The following is a 26,904-nucleotide window of genomic DNA, read 5'->3' as shown; positions in this document are numbered from 1 at the left end:
ATACAGGTGCACAAGTAAATTGCATTCCTAGCACATATTATGACAAGCTGGCAAACATATGTGAGCTTGAAAAGTCTGGTCTGTCAAAACTTGTTGGTTATGGAGGACATCGGCTACATGTACTGGGAAAGTGCTCATATCAATGCATGTTACAAAACAAAAAACTTAATTTGGAATTTTATGTTATAGACACCCCAGCAAAGCCTGTTTTAGGGTTAAGTGCCTGCTAAATCTTATAAAAATAGTCATGACTGTTGATCAGTATAACAAAGGTTTATCTAAGCAACAAGTTGAGGAACTATTTTCAGATGTGTTTCAAGGGCTAGGTTGTTTGCCTGGTGAATGCAGCATTAAACTAAAACCAGATGCACATCCAGTAATTCATTCACCAAGAAGGATTCCAATTGCCATAAAAGACAAACTCAAAGAGGAACTGGATCGCATGGTAAATTTTGGAGTGCTGAAAAAAGTAGATGAGCCCACTGAGTGGGTGAGTTCAATGGTTGCAGTAGAAAAGAAAAACTATGGTGCTTTAAGAATATGCATTGATCCAAGAGATTTAAACAGAGAAATCATGCGAGAACACTACAGTTTACCAACTCTAGATGACATCACACACAAGTTAGCACATGCAAAATTCTTCAGTGTATAGATGCTCAGTCAGGATATTGGCAGCTCAAATTAGATGAACAGAGCAGCAGGCTCACCACTTTTAATTCACCATTTGGAAGATGGCGCTTTACTAGAGTTCCCTTTGGTATTGCCTCAGCACAAGAAATATTTCAGAAAAAAGCACATGATACCATTGAAGGCCTTCATGGTGTAGATGTAATCATAGATGATCTTCTGGTATATGGATCTACATGGAAAGAACATGTTCAAAATCTGTGTGCACTATTGGAACGGTGTCGAGAGAGAAACATGAAGTTAAACCCAGGTAAAATGCAAATCGGTGCTACCCAAGTTAAATATTTTGGTCATATTCTGTCACAGGATGGGCTAAAAGCAGACCCAGAGAAAATAGCAGCAATACAACATCTGGATCCTCCTACCTCTAAGAAGGAATTAGAAACCATTCTGGGTATGTTTAATTATCTGTCAAGGTTTGTTCCTGGACTAGCAGAAGCTACAGCTCCACTAAGAGAACTACTCCAAAAGGATGCACTATGGAGCTGGAATGACTCAATGAATAATGTTTTTGAAGATGTCAAAGGTCTTATTGTGCGTTCATCGGAAACTGGATTACAATATTTTGACCCCAAGAAGGAGGTAACAATACAGGTTGATGCCTCTCAGTTCGGTTTAGGAGCAGTCCTAATGCAGGAAGGCAGGCCTTTTGCATATGCTTCCAGATCAATGACTCCTACGCAACTCAACTATGCCCAAATAGAAAAAGAAATGTTGGCCATTGTAATTGGTTGTGAAAAATTTCATCAATACATCTATGGGCAGAAAGTCACAGTTGAGACTGATCATAAACCACTTATGAGCATCATGGAAAAACCACTTGTGTCCGCTCCAGCAAGGCTGCAAAGAATGATCCTAAGAATACAAAAATATGATATGCATGTAGTATATGTACCTGGCAATAGAATTCCAGTAGCTGATATGCTTTCAAGGACATTTAAGCCTGGACAAGATGAAAGAGAGGAAAGGGACTTGGAAGAGCATGTGCACTCTGTACTTACGCAATTACCTGCTACTGATGAGAAACTTAAAGAAATACAGCTAGCAACAGAAAGGGATGCAACTATGGCCAATTTGGTTACAATAATAAGGCAAGGATGGCCAAACTCAAAAGCCAAAGTGAATGTTGACTTAAAACCTTACTGGAATGTAAGAAAAGAACTGTCAATAATTGATGGGATTGTTTTTAAAGGGGAGAGAATTGTGGTTCCCCCGGAGCTCAGGAAAGAAATAATAAGAAAACTGCATATAGGGCATTTTGGAATAGCCTTGTGTAAAAGACGTGCTAGGGATCTCTTATATTGGCCAGGAATGAATTCACAGATTGAAGACATGGTCAATAATTGTGCAATATGTCAAGAAAATCAAAGAGCAAACCAAAAGGAGCCAATGGTAACAAGAGTACAGCCAGAGAGAGCTTGGCAAAGAATTGCATCAGACCTATTTACATGGAACCATAACAACTATCTTATAATGGTAGACTACTACAGTCGTTACTTTGAAATAGTTCAACTAAGAGACACTAAGTCTAGAGCAGTGATAAATGTAATTAAATCTGTCTTGGCAAGACATGGCATATGTGATGAGTTAATATCAGATAATGGTCCTCCGTACTCCTCAATGGAATTCGCAAACTTTGCAAAAGAATGGATTTTCAAACACACATTGTCCAGCCCACATTGCCCACAGTCAAATGGCTTAGCTGAAAAATATGTACAAATTGCAAAGAACATTTTGGGAAAAGCAGCCCAAACTAATCAAGATCCATACCTGTGTATTCTAAACTACCGTAACACCCCAATAGATGGAATTGCATCACCTTCACAATTACTAATGAGTAGACGTTTGAAATCAGTTTTACCTTCAACACCTACACAACTTGCCCCCAAAGTACAGAATCCTGAAATGGTTAAACAGCGAGTGGAAACATTAAAAACAGGCAGAAACAGTACTATGATCGTGGATCTAAATTTCTAAAACCTTGTGAGCTTGGCGATAGGGTAAGGATGCAAAATTTAGAAGGAAGGTGGAAACCTGCAGTGGTAACCAAAGTAACAAGTGCACCACGCTCATACATTGTCCGCACCGAGAATGGCAAAGATTACCGGCGCAACAGAGTACATCTGCGTCATAACAAAGGTACAAATACAGGAGTTACAAATATTCCAGATGCAGTGCTTCATGTACCACCAAGGATGTCACATAGTGATATAAATGAGACTCTAAGCTCAACTGATGCTTCACATGTGGACATACAGGAGGGACAATTACTGAGTACAACACCAACCGCACAACTCTCTGATCACAGCTCCAATGTGATTCTTCCTAGCACAACAGAAACAGCACAAGTTGAGCCACCCAGTAGATTCTCAAGATATGGACGGAGAATCAAGCCAAAGTATTGGGAAGATTATGACACTACATAACTGTTTTTGTTTGTTTGTTTTTGTGCTTGTGTTTTGTTTGTTTTTTTGTTTTTTTTAAATGTATATTCCTTTATATATATTGTTTTATTTGTTATTTATTTTTAAGAAGGGAGATGTAATGAATATATCATAATGGTTTGTTCCAGTTGTTGCTGTTTATATTTGTTGCAGTTCATATATTCTAACACTAGGGACAAGCATGAGGTATAACAGTGAAATTGGTGTGTTATCTTCAGTTAATAAAAAGTTCTTGAAGTTGAACAATGGTGCCTTAATGAGTTCTGTGCATTCTATAACAGGAGATCTTTACACACTGTTCCCAATTTTCTTCTTTCGTGATTCAGATAGAGCATGACATTTTAAGCAACTTTCTAATTTTCTCCTATTATCAATTTTTCTTCATTGTCTTGGTATCTTTATTTGAAATGCAAGAATGTAAGTTTAGATGCCGGCCCATTTTTGGTGAACAGCCTAGGTTGTTCTTGCAGATTGGTGGATAAATTCATCCACCAATCAAAAACTGCTGTCCAGAGTTCTGAACCCAAAAAAAGTCTAGATGCCTTCTTTTTCAAATAAAGATAGCAAGAGAACGAAGAAAAATTGATAATAGGAGTAAATTAGAAAGTTGCTTAAAATTGCCTGCTCTATCTAAATCACGAAAGAAAAAAATTGGGTTCAGTGTCCCTTTAATCAATTGGAGAGTGAGACATACTGCATAAAGTAGGATCAAATAAACATGCAGGATGCGATAAACATGCTAATAATATTTGTGGCCCTGAGGACAATGAAACAAGGTTACACCTATATCCAGCATTAAGCCTAATAAAGCAACATCAGTGTAGATTGCAGATATGTCTATCTCCCCCTAACACATCAATAACCCTGATCACACAGCAGAGCGCTATTCCTAAGAACATACAGTGTATAATAACAGTCCCAAACAGCAGCACTGTGTGTCTAGAGGTGTGGATACAAATGCACTAACCAGAGCAACAGTGTGGGAGGGCTGTAAGTAGTCCTGTCATGCCAGCTGCTGTCAGTCAATGAGCCAGAGGTATCTGATAGGTCAGGGGGGGGCGTGCCTCTATGTGGTTTGTAATAGGAGAAAAGATATATACTGTTCAACCATTAAACTCCCTAGTGGAACAGTGTCAGTACAACAGGCTGCAAACAATGGGAAAGATATACAGTTGCAGTGAATAGTCATTGGGGAAATGTAATACATAGTCAGGTAAGCGACAAGTCCGTCTGTACAAAGTGTCAATGTAAGAACCACCATATAAGGTGTAGCCAGCTGCTATATGTGAATAATGAGTAGACAGTCAGGCGGTAATGTATGCACATAATGAACACAATGAATAAGCTGCACACACAACGTACAGTGGAACCATTTACAATAAGGAGTATGTGAGAGCCAGCCTGCAAGAGAAGCACATTGTAAAAGGCGACAGGGGCATAAAATATAGGATGTATTAAAAAAGCTGTAGTGCGCATGCTGTACTAAATACCAATAAATCTGCACATATAAGTATATACAACAAGTCAAAGGCTACAATGAGCAGGGCCCAGAATAAGACTAATGGAAACAGTCACAGGGGTATGGGACGTTATGTCCCACTAAGCTCCAATTTGGCCTAATGTCATAATAAATGTATACATATAAGTACATAGTAAGAGCACTGCTCTGAGCTTGCCACTACGATAAAGTTACCCAGCCTGGACAACAGCTAATGATAAACAACAAAAAACAGGCTTACAGTAACCAAAGTCCATATGGTATTCAAGCATCCCAGGTAGGGGAGTATGTGCCCAACAGATAATATATATGTAAAATAGAATAACATAATTTAAAATAAAATGAAAGGGTCAAACATACTTATAGAAAGCAGTGCCAATCGTTACCCATATTCAGTCCTTTAGGGTGGATGGTATCCAGTTTGTAGATCCATTCTGCTTCCTTCTGTAGTAGAAGTTTGTGTCTGTCACCACCCCTCCTAAGCAGGGGTACATGGTCGATGTGCATGAATCTGAGGTCCTTGACTGTATGTCCCTGTTCCATGAAGTGCCTAGCAACCGGCTGGTCGCTTTTCCCTTTGTCAATTGCCGCCCATATGGCACTTCTATGGTTAGAGGAACAAACAGCCGCCAAGGATATTGATGTATAAAATGTAACTTTTATTAAATGTATCCAATAAAATGAATAATAATAATAATATATACAGCGGGGACAATGTTAAGAAGAGAGGAGTAAGCAACAGGCTTACGCGTTTCGGCCGTGGAGGACCGTAATCATAGCCTAATGGTTACAAATCTGACCATCCATTTAAAAGCAATAAAACTTTCTAATTGGCTAATACAGATACACACCTCTCTATCTTAAAGCAACATACAATTCAAAATCTAATAGCAGCAAAGAGTCATAACAAGTTAATGAATAAAACTGACATCAAATATAATTGAAGGATAAATGTATATTAAATACATATAAGGAAGAGCATGTTATGTGGAACATATTTAAACTTAGCATAGGTTATAAGAAACTGTGTTATTGAAACAAACCAATGCGGTAAGTGAATGGAAATAAATCGGTACATCAATGGATAAAGTCAATGCTTGATGACAAATGCAGCAAAATACATGTATATACAACAGCTCAAAACCAAATTTAATAAAAAGATAAATATAAATAAATATTCTATTTAGAAAGTGTTAAATTAATACATGTTAAATATATATCTTGCTACAAATTCATCAAGATGAGGTTAAATTACTTATAAACAATAATATATATGTCCATAAAATTGACAGTAGCAGAATCACTCCCAATAATTAACCAGATCATAATCTGAGTTTAAGCCACTAGGATACTGTGTGATAAGCTTAAAAGCCCACAACATCTCACGTTTATTGAGAAGTTTTACTCTGTTCATTCCAGGCTTGGGAGCAGACACTTTTTCAATTACACACCAATTGAATGTGCTAAGATCTTTCTGATGAAACTGCACAAAATATTGTACAATGCGAGATGTGGATTTACCTAAATTTATCGTAGAAAAATGTTCTCTAATTCTAGAAGACACTTCCCTGGTAGTGAGTCCTATATATTGTAGATGGCACACTTCACATGTGATAAGATATATAACAAAAGTGCTAGTGCAATTATGACAACCAAAGATACGATAGGATTCACCGGTAGCCATAGAATTGAAGGTATCAGAGCATGGTCACAGGGCTTACACTTTTTGTGTCCACACCTGAACATGCCATTATGAAACAGCCATGAGCTGTTCCTGCTGGGACAGGCGGTAATGTATGCACATAATGAACACAATGAATAAGCTGCACACACAACGTACAGTGGAACCATTTACAATAAGGAGTATGTGAGAGCCAGCCTGCAAGAGAAGCACATTGTAAAAGGCGACAGGGGCATAAAATATAGGATGTATTAAAAAAGCTGTAGTGCGCATGCTGTACTAAATGACAATAAATCTGCACATATAAGTATATACAACAAGTCAAAGGCTACAATGAGCAGGGCCCAGAATAAGACTAATGGAAACAGTCACAGGGGTATGGGACGTTATGTCCCACTAAGCTCCAATTTGGCCTAATGTCATAATAAATGTATACATATAAGTACATAGTAAGAGCACTGCTCTGAGCTTGCCACTACGATAAAGTTACCCAGCCTGGACAACAGCTAATGATAAACAACAAAAAACAGGCTTACAGTAACCAAAGTCCATATGGTATTCAAGCATCCCAGGTAGGGGAGTATGTGCCCAACAGATAATATATATGTAAAATAGAATAACATAATTTAAAATAAAATGAAAGGGTCAAACATACTTATAGAAAGCAGTGCCAATCGTTACCCATATTCAGTCCTTTAGGGTGGATGGTATCCAGTTTGTAGATCCATTCTGCTTCCTTCTGTAGTAGAAGTTTGTGTCTGTCACCACCCCTCCTAAGCAGGGGTACATGGTCGATGTGCATGAATCTGAGGTCCTTGACTGTATGTCCCTGTTCCATGAAGTGCCTAGCAACCGGCTGGTCGCTTTTCCCTTTGTCAATTGCCGCCCATATGGCACTTCTATGGTTAGAGGAACAAACAGCCGCCAAGGATATTGATGTATAAAATGTAACTTTTATTAAATGTATCCAATAAAATGAATAATAATAATAATATATACAGCGGGGACAATGTTAAGAAGAGAGGAGTAAGCAACAGGCTTACGCGTTTCGGCCGTGGAGGACCGTAATCATAGCCTAATGGTTACAAATCTGACCATCCATTTAAAAGCAATAAAACTTTCTAATTGGCTAATACAGATACACACCTCTCTATCTTAAAGCAACATACAATTCAAAATCTAATAGCAGCAAAGAGTCATAACAAGTTAATGAATAAAACTGACATCAAATATAATTGAAGGATAAATGTATATTAAATACATATAAGGAAGAGCATGTTATGTGGAACATATTTAAACTTAGCATAGGTTATAAGAAACTGTGTTATTGAAACAAACCAATGCGGTAAGTGAATGGAAATAAATCGGTACATCAATGGATAAAGTCAATGCTTGATGACAAATGCAGCAAAATACATGTATATACAACAGCTCAAAACCAAATTTAATAAAAAGATAAATATAAATAAATATTCTATTTAGAAAGTGTTAAATTAATACATGTTAAATATATATCTTGCTACAAATTCATCAAGATGAGGTTAAATTACTTATAAACAATAATATATATGTCCATAAAATTGACAGTAGCAGAATCACTCCCAATAATTAACCAGATCATAATCTGAGTTTAAGCCACTAGGATACTGTGTGATAAGCTTAAAAGCCCACAACATCTCACGTTTATTGAGAAGTTTTACTCTGTTCATTCCAGGCTTGGGAGCAGACACTTTTTCAATTACACACCAATTGAATGTGCTAAGATCTTTCTGATGAAACTGCACAAAATATTGTACAATGCGAGATGTGGATTTACCTAAATTTATCGTAGAAAAATGTTCTCTAATTCTAGAAGACACTTCCCTGGTAGTGAGTCCTATATATTGTAGATGGCACACTTCACATGTGATAAGATATATAACAAAAGTGCTAGTGCAATTATGACAACCAAAGATACGATAGGATTCACCGGTAGCCATAGAATTGAAGGTATCAGAGCATGGTCACAGGGCTTACACTTTTTGTGTCCACACCTGAACATGCCATTATGAAACAGCCATGAGCTGTTCCTGCTGGGACTAGTGTTAGTAAGTTTAGTAGGTGATACATAGTTGCCAATAGTCTTACACTTATGATACGAACACCTAAGGCCCTGTTTTACAGTATCTTGCAATTTGTCATCAGCTGAAAGTAAGGAAAAATGTTTTTTGACAATCTTACATATATCGCTATATTGAGTGCTATATTCCGTTACAAAAGTAACTCCTTTATGACATTCTCTCTTGTCAGATGCTCTATCCATCAAAAGAGAGCGCCGATCAAGTTTATCAACCTCTCCTCTACCCCTATTTATCACTTTAGATAAAAGCCCTCCTATGCCAACCTGTTTTTGGGTTGGTGGGAGCAGTCCCACATCTTTGGAGATATGAATCCATGCAGGTCTCATATATTGTTTTTTCAACGCTATATAGATGATCTGTTGATCATCTGGGATGGGTTCCTGGAACAAGCACAGGCATTTATTGATTTTCTCAATGACAATCAGATTGGCTTGCGGTTTACTTTTGAATTTAATAGGGAACAAATCCATTTTTTGGATATACAGTTAAAAGCATATGCTGATGGACCTATACATTCGAGAGTTTACCCCAAGCCCATTTCTGGTAACACTCTTCTTGAGGCTTCTAGTTGTCACCCTCCTCATGTTCCTTATGCTGTGGCCAAAGGCCAGTTCATTAGGCTGAGATGAAATTGTTCTGTGCAGAATGAATATGTACAGGAAGCCAATGAACTGAGTACTAGATTATCGGCCAGAGGATACTCTTCTAAAGTGATAAATAGGGCTAGAGGAGAGATTGATAAACTTGATCGGTGCTCTCTTTTGATGGATAGAGCATCTAACAAGAGAGAATGTCATAAAGGAGTTACTTTTGTAATGGAATATAGCACTCAATATAGCGATATATGTAAGATTGTCAAAAAACATTTTTCCTTACTTTCAGCTGATGACAAATTGCAAGATACTGTAAAACAGGGCCTTAGGTGTTCGTATCATAAGTGTAAGACTATTGGCAACTATGTATCACCTACTAAACTTACTAACACTAGTCCCAGCAGGAACAGCTCATGGCTGTTTCATAATGACATGTTCAGGTGTGGACACAGAAAGTGTAAGCCCTGTGACCATGCTCAGATTTTTGATACCTTCAATTCTATGGCTACCAGTGAATCCTATCGTATCTTTGGTTGTCATAATTGCACTAGAACATTTGTTATATATCTTATCACATGTGAAGTTTGCCATCTACAATATATAGGACTCACTACCAGGGAAGTGTCTTCTAGAATTAGAGAACATTTTTCTACGATAAATTTAGGTAAATCCACATCTCGCACAACATTTTGTGCAGTTTCATCAGAAAGATCTTAGCACATTCAAGTGGTGTGTAATTGAAAAACTTCTCAATAAACATGAGATGTTCTGGGATTTTAAGCTTAACACACAAAGTGCCTTAAACTCAGATTATGATCTGATTAATTATTGGGAGCGATTCTGCTGCTGTCAATTTTATGGACATATATATTATTGTTTATAAGTAATTTAACCTCATCTTGATGAATTTGTAGCAAGATATATATTTAACATGTATTAATTTAACACTTTCTAAATAGAATATTTATTTATATTTATCTATTTATTACATTTGTTTTTGAGCTGTTGTATATACATGTATTTTGCTGCACTTGTCATCAAGCATTGACTTTATCCATTGATTATTGATTATTGACCGATTTATTTCCATTCACTTACCGCATTGGTTTGTTTCAATAACACAGTTTCTTATAACCTATGCTAAGTTTAAATATGTTCCACGTAACATGCTCTTCCTTATATGTATTTAATATACATTTATCCTTCAATTAAATTTTATTCATTAACTTGTTATGACTCTTTGCTGCTATTAGATTTTGAATTGTATGTTGCTTTAAGATAGAGAGGTGTGTATCTGTATTAGCCAATTAGAAAGTTTTATTGCTTTTAAATGGATGTTCAGATTTGTAACCATAAGGCTATGATTACGGCCCTCCACGGCCGAAACGCGTAAGCCTGTTGCTTACTCCTCTCTTCTTAACATTGTCCCCCCTGTATATATTATTATTATTATTCATTTTATTGGATACATTTAATAAAAGTTACTTTTTATACATCAATATCCTTGGCGGCTGTTTGTTCCTCTATCAGCTGTTACCCATTCTATGCTTCAAGGATTTCCACGGTGCTGCATTAGATTGCGGACTTTCTCCTCCTCTGCTGACGTTCTCTTGGCTGTGTATGGTAGCGTGGCAGGCTTACAGTTGCTTTTGACATTTGTTTCTGTTGGTGAGACCGATTGGGCGTCTTCTGTTCTCTCGGATTGGAACTGGATCGACAGAATTGCAGGCTCAGACAGGGTAAGAGGTGACAGTTAAATCCTCCCCCGTTTGTAGCGACGCCGTCTCTCCTACGTTTGCTTGCCTTGTGAGAACTGGTCACTTGTTCGGATAGAACATAGGAGGAAGTAATGTATGTTCATTGTATCTCAGGCATTAAATGGCCTGTTATCACGTTTTCCACTACTTTGCAATTGCTTTTTTATCTCTTTTGTTCTTTATTTACTTCTATGGTTAGCCATACATTTTTTTTATATCATCATCAGTCTTGCCGATATAGAATAGTCCACAAATATAGTTCAGCATGTATATGACAAACTTCGTGGTGCAGTTAAGATGGTGTTTGATTGCATACCTTTGGTTGTTATGGGGATGCCTAAAGTGGCTGCCCTGCAGCATAGTGTTGCAGGTAATGCAGCTAGGACACTTGAAAGAACCAAAAGCTGATTTATGTAACTGAGGATAACAGGGACAAGAAACTATACAGATGGCTATTGGGACCGGAAGAAAGAACATATTACCAGTCGAGACGCCAGAGAAGACAGAGGGTCTATATCAACAGACACCTGAACACGGTGGATACCAGTTCTGGATCAGACACTGACGCTACAGATGCCCAAGGACTTATGACCAACGCTCCCAGTACATCAGTCTTTTTTAGGCATCACCACTATATCAGCCACAAGAGGGAGAGACGGATACCACAAATTAGGAGGGGGGCCATTGGAAGAAGACCCCCATTCTAACCACGACGGAGGAGGATGTAGTGGTAAACCTCAGCCGGCATGATCTTACTGACCAGGACGAATTGTTCTCAACAAAGGACTGTCATTCATCCCAACCATGGTGCATAATGACTTTATGACTTATATAGATACTATGAAGTTCCAGAGACAGCTTAAACTGGGGACTTCTTTCAGGAAATAACAATGGAGGACAAGATGACATCGCTTTAAGAAGCCTAGTGGCTTTGAACCACCCAACACTAACCCCAGCATTCGCACCTTTACCAGGATTGTCCAGCAGAAAGCAGCAGGTTCTACTGCACCTAAACACAGGAACAATATGACATCCGCAGACTGGGCAGCCACACGTACACTGATCAATGATGCTTCTATTGTAATTTGCCTGGCTAACAAGGGAGGTGCAATAGTGATACAGGACTATCTTGATTATAAAAAGGAAATTGTGTCACAGCTAATGGATGCCCTCACATACAAGTCTTTACCTTGTGATCCGACTATCACCTACAAGACCCGCATTGACAGTGTCATTGAGCATGCCTATCAGAAGCAATGGATTGACGGGCACCTGAGGGATTGGTTGACTGTAAAATATCCAGTCAGACCTATTATCTACACCCTGCCTAAAATCCACAAAAGACTGGATTCCCCACCGGGTCGTCCCATTGTCTATTCCAGGGGATCTTTACTCCAACCTCTGGCCACCTACGTGGACTCTTTACTATAGCCTTTTGTGCTCAACATGCAATCATACCTACAGGATTCCCTGTCTCTTATTGACATACTCTCTCGAGTGAATGACATCGGACCTGATGACATTTTGGCTAGCATGGACATTACCAGCCTTTATACAATAATCCCACAAGAATCTGGTATCCAGATCATATCCCAATGCTTGAACAGATACCCCATATGTGGGTCCACCTCCGGAATTTATTGTGGAACTCCTGACCCTTTGCTTAAAGTTGAACTACTTCAAATTTGAGAAAAGTTTCTTTCTACAACTGACCGGTACAGCCATGGGCTCCAATATGGCTCCGGCATTTGCTAACTTACTTAAGGAGCACATTGAAGAAAATATGTTTAAGGTATATGAACAGACACGAGTCCTGTACTACAAGAGGTACATTGATGATATCCTCCTTATCTGGAGGGGCACTGAAGAATCCTTGATGAACTGGACCAATCACCTGAATGCACTGAATTAACCGGTAAAATTAAAGGTGTGTGCCAGCTGTCAACAGGTTGACTTCTTGGACCTCAGGATCTTCAAGGAGGGTGCGGCTCTGGGCACTACACTCTACAAAAAAGAAACTGACAGAAATTCTATCCTCCATGCCTCCAGCTGCCACCCACGATCACTCATCAAAGTGATACCAAAGGCCCAAATGCTTTGGGTGGTACGCAACAACACTTCGGGCGCACGTTGTCAACTACAACTTGATGAAATGGAACACAAATTTGCTGCTAGAGGTTATGATAAGGCCACGATTATGTCTTCCAGACTGGCAGCAACCGGTGGTACTGGCAAGACACCACCAGACAGGAAAGTGCCTACTTCAAAACCTCCAAGGACCAACTTCATCACTACCTTTACCCCTAAAACTAGGGGATTGGGTACCACTCTCACGAAACACTGGGAAATAGTGAGTACTGATATGACACTGCCCTATATTAAGCATGATCCACTGAGAAATGGATACAGACGGGGCAGGAACTTGAGGGATATCCTAATGGTAACAGACCCCATTAGGAGCTACAGCACTGACAGTGTAACTGTCTCTACATGACTTGGTTCTTTCAAGTGCCCTAGCTGCACTACCTGCAACACTATGCTGCAGGGCAGCCACTTTAGACATCCCCATAACAACCAAAGGTATGCAATCAAACACCATCTTAACTGCACCACAAAGTTTGTCATATACATGCTGAACTGATTCCTGTTGCCTATCCTCAACTCCTGAAATTCGTTGTTCTGCAGCTGTTAGGCATGTAGAAAATATTCTTACTTCACTGGTCAGTGTGTCCACCCCCGCCTGCAGAGAGTCCATTTTTGGCAAGAAAAAGGCTTTGAGATCTTGCAATAGAGAACTATGATCCTGAGAGCCAGTGCCACCCTCTAACTGAGAAGAAGAATTTGCTGCCTGACTTTCTGCTGCTTGTCGAAGTTTCTTTTCTTGTGTTTTTGATCTGTGATTCATGGTGTCTTTTATAGGCGGGGACAGCCTTTGGAAATATTTGTTAACTTTCATAGAACAAGGGTACAGAATATTTGTCCTGTATTGTTATCTCTCTTCAGGTGGAGTGCTGCAAACAGGCCTCTAGATGGTGCACTTTAGCTTGAGCAATGAGAAGAAGCAGGTTAAGATATGTATACAAGGAGAGTCAGGGCAGATTGCCAGAGTGGAAATTAGGAGTTGTAAAGTTTTTCCCTTGACAAAAACTGTATAATACAAGAGACTGGTCTCAATAGTTTTATGCAGTGCAATCTCAAATCAGGCCCAGTGCTGGCCACCCCTCAATCACATCAAGAAGCAGCGGTCAAAGAAATAAGCACAGTCCCACTGCAAACTTCATACACAGGCAACATTAGTTGTTGTGTGATCTGATTGTGGTGTAAGCAGGCTAAATTTTATTTGCTATACAACTCTATCTCACACAGAAGGAAACAAGTTCGTTTTGCTGCAGTTTATATCTCCTATGGGTGAAGAGGCCTCCCTCTGTAATATAATAGTTTGGCTCTTTTTGTCTCATTAGACATAAAACCTAGGTTGCTGCATGTATGGTTACTTTTTACTGATTAAAAGTATTTCCCCAGCGTGATTTTTTATTTTAATATTATTATGGGCGTTATCCCCTTGTTTGGCATTGCCATCAGTGCTGTTTGTGCGACTCCTGACAGTTAAATATCTCCTCCGCTCACCTAGGTGCACCGATGTGCCGCAATGTATGCACCGGCGATGAGGGAGCTTGCCGGGTCCACAGCCAAGATGGCGCCATTCTGCGCCTTCAATACTTGCCGTCCATGGGCCAGGAACAGATGGAGAGTTCTGCGTTAGGAATTTCAGCCAGGATGTGCCGACGATTGTTGTTTCAGTCTGCCTGGCAAGAAAGAGTCACAGGGGCGACCGGGAAAGCAGCTTCTAGAGGAATAAAGTTGAGATAAGCTACGGAGCTCCGATCCGTTGCTGCTCTCCAGCCACCCCACCCACCGGAAGTCCTAGTTTATGGGTGTTAGTGTACTTTTTAACATTTTAGTTATGAGTTTTATGGTACAGATTTGTAACGTAAAACTCATAACTACTGACTTTAGATGGCGGTACAAATCTTGTCGGTATAGGCTGTACTGCTTACTTTTTGGCCTCCCAGGCAAAACTCGTAATACCGGTGCTATGGAAGTCCCATTGAAAAAGGACTTTGCGTGATGGCCAAAAAAGTGTGCGGTACACCTATACCTGCAAGACTCGCAATAGCAGCGGTAGTGAAAAAGAGCCATAACATGCTTTTTCACTCATAACGCACAACTCGTAATCTAGCTGACAATTAACTATTCATTTCTGAATAAAAAATATTTTTCTTGTTTTCGGTATTCATCTGGAATTGACTCAAATGTGTGTGTCTGAGTATATATATATATATATATATATATATATATATATATATATATATGTATACAGTATCTCACAAAAGTGAGTACACCCCTCACATTTTTGTAAATATTTTATTATTGCTTTTCATGTGACAACACTGAAAAAATGTCACTTTGCAACAATGTAAAGTAGTGAGTGTACAGCATGTATAACAGTGTACATTTGCTGTCCCCTCAAAATAACTCAACACACAGCCATTAATGTCTAAACCGTTGGCAACAAAAGTGAGTACACCCCTAAGTGGAAATGTCCAAATTGGGCCCTATTAGCCATTTTCCCTCCCCGGTGTCATGTGACTCGTTAGTGTAACAAGGTCTTAGGTGTGAATGGGGAGCATGTGTGTTAAATTTTGTGTTATCGCTCTCACACTCTCTCATACTGGTCACTGGAAATTCAGCATGGTACCTCATGGCAAAGAACTCTCTGAGGATCTGAAAAAAAGAATTGTTGCTCTACATAAAGATGGCCTAGGCTATAAGAAGATTGCCAAGACCTTGAAACTAAGCTGCAGCACAGTGGGCAAGACCATACAGCAGTTTCACAGGACAGGTTCCACTCAGAACAGGCCTCGCCATGGTTGACCAAAGAAGTTGAGTGCATGTGCTAAGCGTCATATCCAGAAGTTGTCTTTGGTAAATAGACGTATGAGTGCTGCCAGCATTGCTGCAAAGGTTGAAGGGGTGGGGGGTCAGCCTGTCAGTGCTCAGACCATACGCCGCACACTGCATCAAATTGGTCTGCATGGCTGTCGTTCCAGAAGGAAGCCTCTTCAAAGATGATGCACAAGAAGGCCCACAAACAGTTTGCTGAAGACAAGCAGACTAAGGACATGGATTACTGGAACCATGTCCTGTGGTCCGATGAGACCAAGATAAACTTATTTGGTTCAGATGGTGTCAAGCATGTGTGGCGGCAACCAGGTGAGGAGTACAAAGACAAGTGTGTCTTGTCTGCAGTCAAGCATGGTGGTGAGAGTGTCATGGTCTGGGCCTGCATGAGTGCTGCCAGCACTGGGTAGCTACAGATCATGAATGCCAACATGTACTGTGACATACTGAAGCAGAGCATGATCCCCTCCCTTTGGAGACTGGGCCGCACGGCAGTATTCCAACATGATAACGACCCCAAACATACCTCCAAGATGACCACTGCCTTGCTAAAGAAGCTGAGGGTAAAGGTGATGGACTGGCCAAGCATGTCTCCAGACCTAAACCCTATTAAACATCTGTGGGGCATCCTCAAACAGAAGGTAGGGGAGCGCAAGGTCTCTAACATCCACTAGCTTTGTGATTTCATCATGGAGGAGTGGAAGAGGACTCCAGTGGCAACCTGTGAAGCTCTGGTGAACTCCATGCCCAAGAGGGTTAAGGCAGTGATGGAAAAATAATGATGGCCACACAAAATATTGACACTTTGGGCCCAATTTGGACATTTCCACTTGTACTCACTTTTGTTGCCAACGGTTTAGACATTAATGGCTTTTATGTTGAGTTTTTTTGAGGGGACAGCAATTTTACACTGTTATACAGGCTGTATACTCACTACTTTACATTGTAGCAAAGTGTATTTTCTTTAGTGTTGTCACATGAAAAGATATAATAAAATATTTACAAAAATGTGAGGGGTGTACTCACTTTTGTGAGATACTGTTTATATATATATATATATATATATATATATATATATATATATATATATTTATGTGTGTATATATGCATGTATATATATATATATATATATATATATATATATATATAAATAAATAAATACACATGTATACATATATATATATATATATATATATATATATACACAGTATATCACCAGAACTGCTTGTGCAATGATAAATTCAGTGATGTTGGGCTGACATGATCGCTGCAGCGTATCATGTCCGTATGACAGATGGTAAATCGGCCCCTAATGCTCAAACTTTTTATAATTGGAGGCTATTAGATTTATGCCATTTTAGAAGTTTAACTTCAAATTGTCACCTTCCTTTCACAGAGCTCTAGGTACATACCCAGTACAGTTCTTGATCATATGGAAACAGGGAGATCAAGTTGCACATTTAGGGCAAACCCCTAGTTACATTAGGACATTATGAAACATTGATAATCTCAAAGCCGAAATACCAGGTTATATTTCCCCTCCATCCATTCTACAACACTTTAAGAGCATTTCTTGTTCACGTCTCCTTAATCTTAGCGTATAAACCATTAATGCATCCATAACTATAATGAAGCAATAGATGTTTCTCTCCTTTATTGGTACATCAGCATTTTCAGAAACCACAATAATTATTACTTATCTCATCTCAGAGATTTAGAATTGCTTACTTCATTAGCGTTACTAATAAAATAATTATCTTTTGACCTATCTACTGTACCTCAAAAGTCCAACCTTCAAAATACCTAGATTTCACTCTATACTGAGCTTATCAACTATAGTATAAACACAAAACATCTAGCATTGCAAAAAAGTGATATTCATTCCCTACATCAAACACTCAGCCTTCAGGGTCTTGAAGAAAATATATTAAGTATCTTAAAGGGATATAAAACCCAAATTTTTTCTTTCATGAATCAGACAGAATATACAATTTTAAACAACTTTCCAATTTACTTCAATTAGCAAATTTTCTGTTTTCTTGCTATCCTTTGTTGAAAAGAACCTCCACCTTCATGTAAAGTACCTACTTGCACTAACGCCAGCAAACATGCACTATCATAAACATTGATATGTGCTCTCATTCATTTTGAAATTGGATTATCTATTTGTCTAGTCTAATCTGGAACAGGAAAACCCACCTACCAACTATGGTCTAGATTACTATTTAGGGCTCCTGCTTAAGTGAAAACACAGCTTAAAGTAAGTTTTGTGTGTGCTTGGGCAAGCATACTACATTTTAAAAGCAAATGATTTGCACGTGAGAGAAACCCGAAGCACGCAATACCAAATACATTTGAACCCTTATAAAAAATGTTATAATATTTATATGAATAATTTTTATTAGATTTTGTATATATTATGAGTGTAACGCAAATTTAAATTTTGCTTGTAAGGTCACTTTTACTTTCAACTCTTAATACCGTCCTAAAGTTAGCTCGGTCGCGATATTGATATTGTGACTCACACTACAGTTAGCGTGTCACTTCTAATCTAACCCTATATATGTGCCTCAGGTATACAGTCACCAACAGATACAGCTGCTCATATATCACTAATCATCACTCAGTTTAAGAGAGTTATATTCTACTGTGTCCATATTTCTGTTAAATGAAGCCATATCTAAACAGAAAGCTACCTACAGAACCTCAGCCATTCAGAAAAAAATGGGACTCTGATTTCACCATCCCACCCAGCAACTACCATCATTTGACATCAGAAATCCAAGTATCCACAGAAGCTCAGCCACCTAGACAAGTCCAGCTTCCCACCAACTTCAATAGTGTTCAAACAAAGCTATCTATGTAGCTAGCCTAAAACATTTCGGGCCAGATTACAAGTGGAGTGCTCGAGTGCTAATTGTGCTAGATGTAAGCTTTTTCAACTCGCTGCGTTGGTTATTATGAGTTTAAAGTAAACTGTTTTTGCTTGCGTGCTAACCTGATGAACGCAAAAAGCAGAACTTAGAAAATTGCGTGTGCGTTCACGTATTCCCTCATAGAAGTCAATAGAAAAAAAAAATGGAAAAAAACACCCCACTCTCGCGCAACCCTGATTATATATTCTCATGTGCACTAACCCAACATGAAAATATGAATATTTCACATTCCAATGTTCTTCACAAATAAGAAAATGTTCTATTTATTCATAATGAAATATTTATATATATATATATATATATATATATATATATATATATATAATTATTATTTTTTGTACAACATATATCTATACCAATATATATAGATAATAAGGTATATATATATATATATATATATATATATATACATGAATATCTCATTATAAATGCTTAGAACATATTCTGCTATGTGCATAACATTGGAACGTATATATATATATATATATATATATATATATATATATATATATATACATGAATATCTCATTATAAATGCTTAGAACATATTCTGCTATGTGCATAACATTGGAACGTTCAAATATTTACTGTAAATATACACTATAACACAATTGCATTAATATGATATTTCTTGTTGTCATCTACTTACATGCAAAGGGCTCCATATATTTATATACATATATATATACAGTATATATATATATATATATATATATATATATACTGTATATATATATGTGTGTGTGTGTGTGTGTGTCTGTGTGTACAAACAGTATGTACTTATGTGTTTATGTCTGTAAATACATTTATACACATATAAATAAATACATATTTACACACATATAAATATATATAAATACATATGTAAATCCAAAAGGAAAAAAGTAGATGGCTCCAGCACTGTTTTGTAAAAGTGAAATAACCTTTATTAAGGTGACATAATGAACAGACAGTGACGTTTCGGTTAACGCAGACCCTTAATCATGCTATGGATTGCTCTGCAGCACAGCTTTAAATAGGCCAGATAGCTTAATTACAAACATATTAACTCCATAATGGCCAGACATTGATTGACCATTGATTGAAATTTCTACTGCCATCTACTGGGCCAATTGATGTATTACATATGTAAGACATTTTAACACATTTTTTTAAAGTTTTGGCAATATGTTAAACACATAGGTAAAGTTAAACACATGAGCAGTGATGCAAAGTTTAATCATGATATCCAAAATTAAAATACACACATATATATATATATATATATATATATATATATATATATATATATATATATATATATATATATATATATAAAGATAAAATTTATAAAAACAAATGGAGATCATAATCTCTATTCAGACCTACAGGATGTAGAGTTTTTAAGTGTTGAATCCACCACACCTCTCTCTTTTTGAGTTCAAGTTCCCTATTGCCTCCTCTCCTAAGTTTAGGAATGTGATCTATTATTTGGTACCTAAGTTGTATGTATGTCCCATTTCAAGAAAATGAGAAGAAACTGGAAGGGTTTTATCTTGGCATCTGATTGATGATTTATGCCCACTAATCCTATCTCTAATGGGGCGTGTAGTTTCCCCTACATAGCCCCTCCCACAAGGGCATTTTAATAGGTAGACTACAAAGTCTGTATCACAGGTGTAATACCCATTAATTTCTCGAATTTTTCGGTCATTGATTTGCGCTATGTGTTTACCTTTTATCATCGCATTGCATTGTGCGCAATGGAGACAGGGGTATGAGCCCTTTTTGGGAGTAGTAAGATAGGTAATCCTATTAGTGCTAGTACTACCAATGTCAGCCTTAACTAAGGTATCCCTAATGTTTTTCACCTGTCTGTATGAGTGCATAGGGGGAACTTGAAACTCATATATATGGGGGTTGAACTTACCCAAAAGATACCAGTGCTTTTTTTTATAATATTAGCAATATGATCACTATGTGTATTAAATTCTGAAGAAAAAATTATACGTTTGGTTTTCTTTTTTAATTTTACATTTTTCTCGTGTAAAACTTAATTTTTACATCTAGTGATCATAGATGGGGGATATCCTCTCTCATACCCCTGTCTCCATTGCGCACAATGCAATGCGATGATAAAAGGTAAACACATAGCACAAACCAATGACCAAAAAATTTGAGAAATTAATGGGTATTACACCTGTGATACAGACTTTGTAGTCTACCTATTAAAATGCCCTTGTGGGAGGGGCTATGTAGGGGAAACTACACGCCCCATTAGAGATAGGATTAGTGGGCATAAATCATCAATCAGATGCCAAGATAAAACCCTTCCAGTTTCTTCCCATTTTCTTGAAATGGGACATACTGTTAGCCAACTTAGGTACCAAATAATAGATCACATTCCTAAACTTAGGAGAGGAGGCAATAGGGAACTTGAACACAAAAAGAGAGAGGTGTGGTGGATTCAACACTTAAAAACTCTACATCCTGTAGGTCTGAATAGAGATTATGATCTCCATTTGTTTTTATAAATTTTATCTTTCTATATATATATATATGTATTTTAATTTTGGATAACATGATTAAACTTTGCATCACTGCTCATGTAAATAACTTTACCTATGTGTTTAACATATTGCCAAAACTTTCTTACATATGTAATATATGAATTGGCCCAGTAGATGGCAGTAGAAATTTCAATCAATGGTCAATCAATGTCTGGCCATTATGGAGTTAATATGTTTGTAATTAAGCTATCTGGCCTATTTAAAGCTGTGCTGCAGAGCAATCCATAGCATTATTAAGGGTCTGCGTTACCCGAAACGTCGCTGTCTGTTCATTATGTCACCTTAATAAAGGTTATTTCACTTTTACAAAACAGTGCTGGAGCCATCTACTTTTTTTCCTTTTGGATTTATACATTGGAGGTGAGCAGGACCCTCTGGCTACCGTGCACTCTGCTACTTATTCCTGAACTGTTGATTTGTGCTGGACCTATTGTTTTTCTTATAAATACATATACATAGCTTAAATACCCATCCTCACTTACACCTAAGGAAAGTTATTCAGCTGGTGAATATCAACCCAACTTTGGGCCAAATTACAAGTGGAGCGCTAAGTATGGCTTTCATGAAAAGCACTGTATTAAAAACATACAATTGGTGATTTTACCAATTGTATGTTTTTAATACAGTGCTTTTACCATTATATTTCATTTATGTGGTTTATCTCACTACAGAGTTTTGGGTTGCGATTATCCCTTGTTCCCATAATCTTGATATACAGGTTTTAGGTTCTTGGGATGCACCTATACGATTTCTCCTACTGGAACCACTTTGAGATTAGTATGCTAGCACTTGCAAATAGTGTAATCCTATAGTATTAAGAGGTTTCACACGGACGATATACAACTATCTACAACACATATCGAGGAGTGAGATACTGGACGGCTGATTTAAGGTCCAGAATGCGCATATAGCACTTTGGTAGTGCTAGGAGACTTGTGAGTAACATTCGATTACAGATCTTTAAACAAAGTTTATCACACAATACTACACCATATGGGCGCCTTTTCCTCTTTAGATTTCATGTGTGGGTATGATGCCACGACTATTCAGAAACTAGGCTGCTAGACGATGCCCTTTTGGACTGATCATATGTGTAGTATCACAAGAATATACACATTGTATTATTGGGATTGGTAACCTTCATACTTGGAGCGCTTCTACTACAAACTTTTTAGTTTGTTTTTTCAAGGATATATGTATATAAGCTCATAGATCTCAATGTACAGACACTTGTCAGTGCAGTTCTTTTCTACCACCTCACTCCCACCAACCCCCAAAATATCTGATATCTTTATTTTGTAATAAAATACACCGCACTATATTTTGGGGGCATTTGGGGCACATTTATAAAATTAACCAGAGCTCTGATCTCTGGTTAATTTTATAAGCGCTCCACTTGTAATATAGCCCTATATCTATCTTCAAACCACAATATACATATCTTTAGTCCAATGGACTCTTATATCTTTAGCCAGATCCAATAAATTGCCAAACCTCAACACAGCATCAATTATCCTTAGAAAAACCCTATTACCAAATTCCACCCTCCTGGGCACGCTTGTCCATTTACACCAGCACCCACATCATCCAACTTTTTATGTTTATTTATTATTAACTATCAGATTATGTTTAAAGGATTATACTTTAGAATATTTACTGTGAACCTACAGTTGTCTGTACAGCACACACAGTAGATTTGTCCCTGCTAAGTCACCTTCATCATTTTGAGTTCCTTTCTCTATCCTCTGGAGGATATCTCGTATCCCTTCTCCATGGGCTCTCTGCAGGATACTGTCCAATTCCTGGTTATCTTCAGACTGGATCTCTTCCATTGTCACAGGCTGTTCTTCTGCCATCACTGTGTATGACAAAGCTGTGCCAAGGAGCAGGAGCCACCAAACAGATGCCATCTGTGCTGTATGAAATATATTTACATGTTAAGGGAGCATTATTGTATAGCATTTAAGGTGCTTATTTCTTATTATTTTTAAGGCATTCCAATAAATGAGAATTCCCAAATGAGAGCTTGATCACAATCTATCTGTTGTTTTATACCATTAGTTATATATGCCAGTCAGATGATCATAATCAAGCACAAAATCTCCTGAAAATAACAAAAGGTCGTTATTTACCTTGTTAATCTCCTGATTTTGTATTGAAAAAAATGCACACAATAAAAGATAGACATAATGAAGATATCAGGGGTTTATCGTTAACATCATTTATGGGCCTATATGCTAATTAATCCCTTTTTATAGTATTCAATGATATCAATAGATGACAAGTGTGCAGTTAACCTATTGTGCGCCAAAACCATACTAAGCATATAGTCCTCTCTAAGGGATATGAACAGGGCCATTAGGGTTAAGTTATTGAGCATGTAATGTTTGTCATGGAATCCAATATGGTGAGGGTAACGTCAGTGTGTTCAGCACATATGCAAAAACAATGTTACATCCAGTACCCAGCAATATGATGAAAGTATTGTCTAGGGATTTATCAAGTCCTTTAAGCTGTTGAATAAGTGGAAATGGGCCCTGAAAATGTGTTGATGATTTGTGAGAATTTGGATTGTGATCAGTAGAAGCAGGACTGGCACATGTTACGTAACAAAATAATGAATAGGGGAATAGCTGATTGGGCTCTTGTGACCATCAACAGATAATTAGCAACAATAGACTCTCATCAACCCCTGAATTTGAGAGAAATGTTTGGATTAGAAAACAATGTAACAGCAAAGTCTAGAGCAAAATGGTCAAGTAGGTTCCTGCAAGGATTTTCATAGACCTTCACAGCTAATTAATTCAATATTAAATGTGATGTATAATGTGTATGAATACAGTTGTTTTACTTAACCAATATTGAGCTAGATTAGAAGTGGCGCACTAATAAAAGCACAAGTTGCGATAAACAATACCGCTTGACTGAGCTAACAAGCGGTATTGTATATTGTGAGCTGCTGGTGCAACGCCGCCCCCTGTAGACTCGCGGCCAATCAGCCGCCAGCAGGGAGGTGTCAATCAACCCGATCGTACATGATCGGGTTGATTTCTGGTGATTCCTGTCCGCCTCATCAGAGCAGGTGGACAGGGTTATGGAGCAGCTGTCTTTAGACCACTGCTCCATAACTTGTGTTTCTGGTGAGTCTGAAGGCTCGCTAGAAACACGGGCCCACAAGCTCCTTACGGAGCTTGATAAATGGGCCCCATTAAGTACAGTTACACTCATAATAACACTTTCTAATAAAAAATATTGAGCAGGGCAATGCCACGGGGGACACGCAGCAATATTTATTTATTTGCAAACATTTGTAATACTAAAGCTCTAGAACTGAGCAGGGCAATGCCACGAGGCACACACAGCAATATTTAGTTCTGTGCAAACATTTGTATTACTAAAGCTCTGGCACTGAGCAGGGCAATGCCACGAGGCACACACAGCAATATTCAGTTCTGTGCAAACATTTGTATTACTAAAGCTCTGGCACTGAGCATGGCAATGCCACGAGGCACACACAGCAATATTTAGTTCTGTGCAAACATTTGTATTACAAAAGCTCTGGCACTGAGCATGGCAATGCCATGAGGCACACACAGCAATATTTAGTTCTGTGCAAACATTTGTATTACAAAAGCTCTGGCACTGAGCATGGCAATGCCACGAGGCACACACAGCAATATTTAATTCTGTGCAAACATTTTTTATCACTAAATCTCTGGCATTGAGCAGGGCAATGCCACAGGGGACACCAGACCGGGCAGACTGAGACCAATCAGGGCCCCTGGGCAAAAATTAGAGAAGGGCCCCACTGTCTCACACTGACCCAAATGTATTAAAATGTATGCAAATGAACACGGTAGCCTCCCTGCCCTGCGTCCACCAGGACCCCCAAAGACAAAGAGACAGGGCCCCCAACCTCCATAGCCAGACCCCACACTCCATGGCCCTCACAGCAACAGACCCCCAACAGGACCCGCACACACTCTATGGCCCCCTGAGCAACAAATCCCACATCAAGGGCCCCCACTAAACCCACACTTAACTGCTAAGTTACTGATAGGGTAGCTGTCAGCCCCAGCTTAAGCAGCATATCAGGAACCATGGAGATGACATTTGTAGGCCCCCCACATGCTGGGCCCTCGGTCCAGGACCTATTTGTCCGGCTGAACAGTCCGCCCCTGGGGGACACGCAGCAATATTTAGTTCTGTGCAAATATTTGTATTACTAAAGCTCTGGCACTGAGCAGGGCAAAGCCACGAGGCACACACAGCAATATTTAGTTCTGTGCAAACATTTAGACACTCTGAGAGAGAAACACATTCTGTTGATTTTCTAAGTCAAAAGGAGTTAGCAACATCTGCAGTGAGAAAAGTTAGACTTGACATATTTCTACAAATTTTAATGCACAGGGCTAGATTACAAGTGGAGTGCTATTTAACGCTCTTGCTTGCGTATTGACTGTACTAGGAGTAGGTTTGAAAGTACACTGTTTTCGCTCACATGCTAACCTGATGTGCGGATAAAGCAAAATAACCTACTCCCTTATAGAAGTCAATGGAGCAAAAAAAGTAGGGGATAAAAACCTAACACCCTACTCGCAACGCAAACATGAACCTTATATTCTGTGTTTGTGCGCTAACCGACATGAAAAAATGAATATTTCACATTCCAATGTTATTTAAAAAAGAAGAATATGTTCTATTTATTCATAAATACATATTTCTACATACCGTATATCTGATGGTATTTTGGTAAAATATATATTTATACATATATATATATATATATATATATATATATACACAGTATATATATATAGGTATAGATATACACAGATATATTTAGGAATATGTATTTACAAATACTAAGAACATATTCTGCTATGTGCAGAACATTGGAATGTGAACTATTTACAGTAAATACAGTGTAACACTTTATTAAATATGAATATTGCATAAAAATTCTTTACATGTTTTCATTTACTTAAATGCGAAGGGCTCCAATGCACTTATATATTTGTCTGTATATGTGTACATATGTATTTATGTGTTTATATGTGTATATATTGGGTATTGAAAAGAATCACACCCCTTGAAAATAACCAAATTTTGTTGCGTTGGAACCTGAAATAAATACAGACACACGGCTAAATTACGAGTCTTGTGGTACAGTGCCGTATGGCTATTACCACTGAAAAATTGGCCAATGCGCTGCAATCGCCGGCAACACATATTACGAATCGAGGCGGTATAGCTATAATGCAAGCATTTTAGCCTGTAAAGCAATGTCCATTCCGCACTAAAAAAAATTACGTTTGAGTGCGGGATTTTCCATAGCGCTGTATTACAGGTTGTGTGGTCCAGCTAAAATGCTTGCGTTACAACCTATACCGACACGAGCCATTACGCTATCTGAGACCGGTAGTCATTGATTTTGCGAAACAAAAATGTTTCACAAAACTCAAAACTAAACTGTTACATATACACTAACACCCATAAACTACCTATTAACCCCTAAAACGCCACCATCCTGCATCGCAAATACTATAATAAATTTATTAACCCCTAATCTGCTGCCCACGCACATGGTTGACACTAAAATAAACCTATTAACCCCTAAACCGCCGGCCCCCACAGCGCCAACACTATGTAAACCAATTAACCCCTAATCTGCCGC

General features: G+C 38.2%; 1 protein-coding gene across 1 annotated transcript in view; it reads right to left on the bottom strand.

The window, feature by feature from the left end:
• The window catches only part of LOC128647258 (uncharacterized), a 73,848-nt gene that overhangs the window by 15,063 nt on the left and 31,881 nt on the right, over window positions 1–26,904 (bottom strand). Inside the window, exon 3 of the mRNA XM_053700051.1 lies at window positions 22,942–23,142. Within this exon, the coding sequence (XP_053556026.1) occupies window positions 22,942–23,142 (201 nt within the window). The remainder of the gene's footprint in view (window positions 1–22,941; window positions 23,143–26,904) is intronic.

Source organism: Bombina bombina, chromosome 2 (genome assembly GCF_027579735.1).
Source record: "Bombina bombina isolate aBomBom1 chromosome 2, aBomBom1.pri, whole genome shotgun sequence".
Classification (NCBI taxonomy): domain Eukaryota; kingdom Metazoa; phylum Chordata; class Amphibia; order Anura; family Bombinatoridae; genus Bombina; species Bombina bombina.
This window is presented reverse-complemented; position numbering and strand designations above follow the sequence as displayed.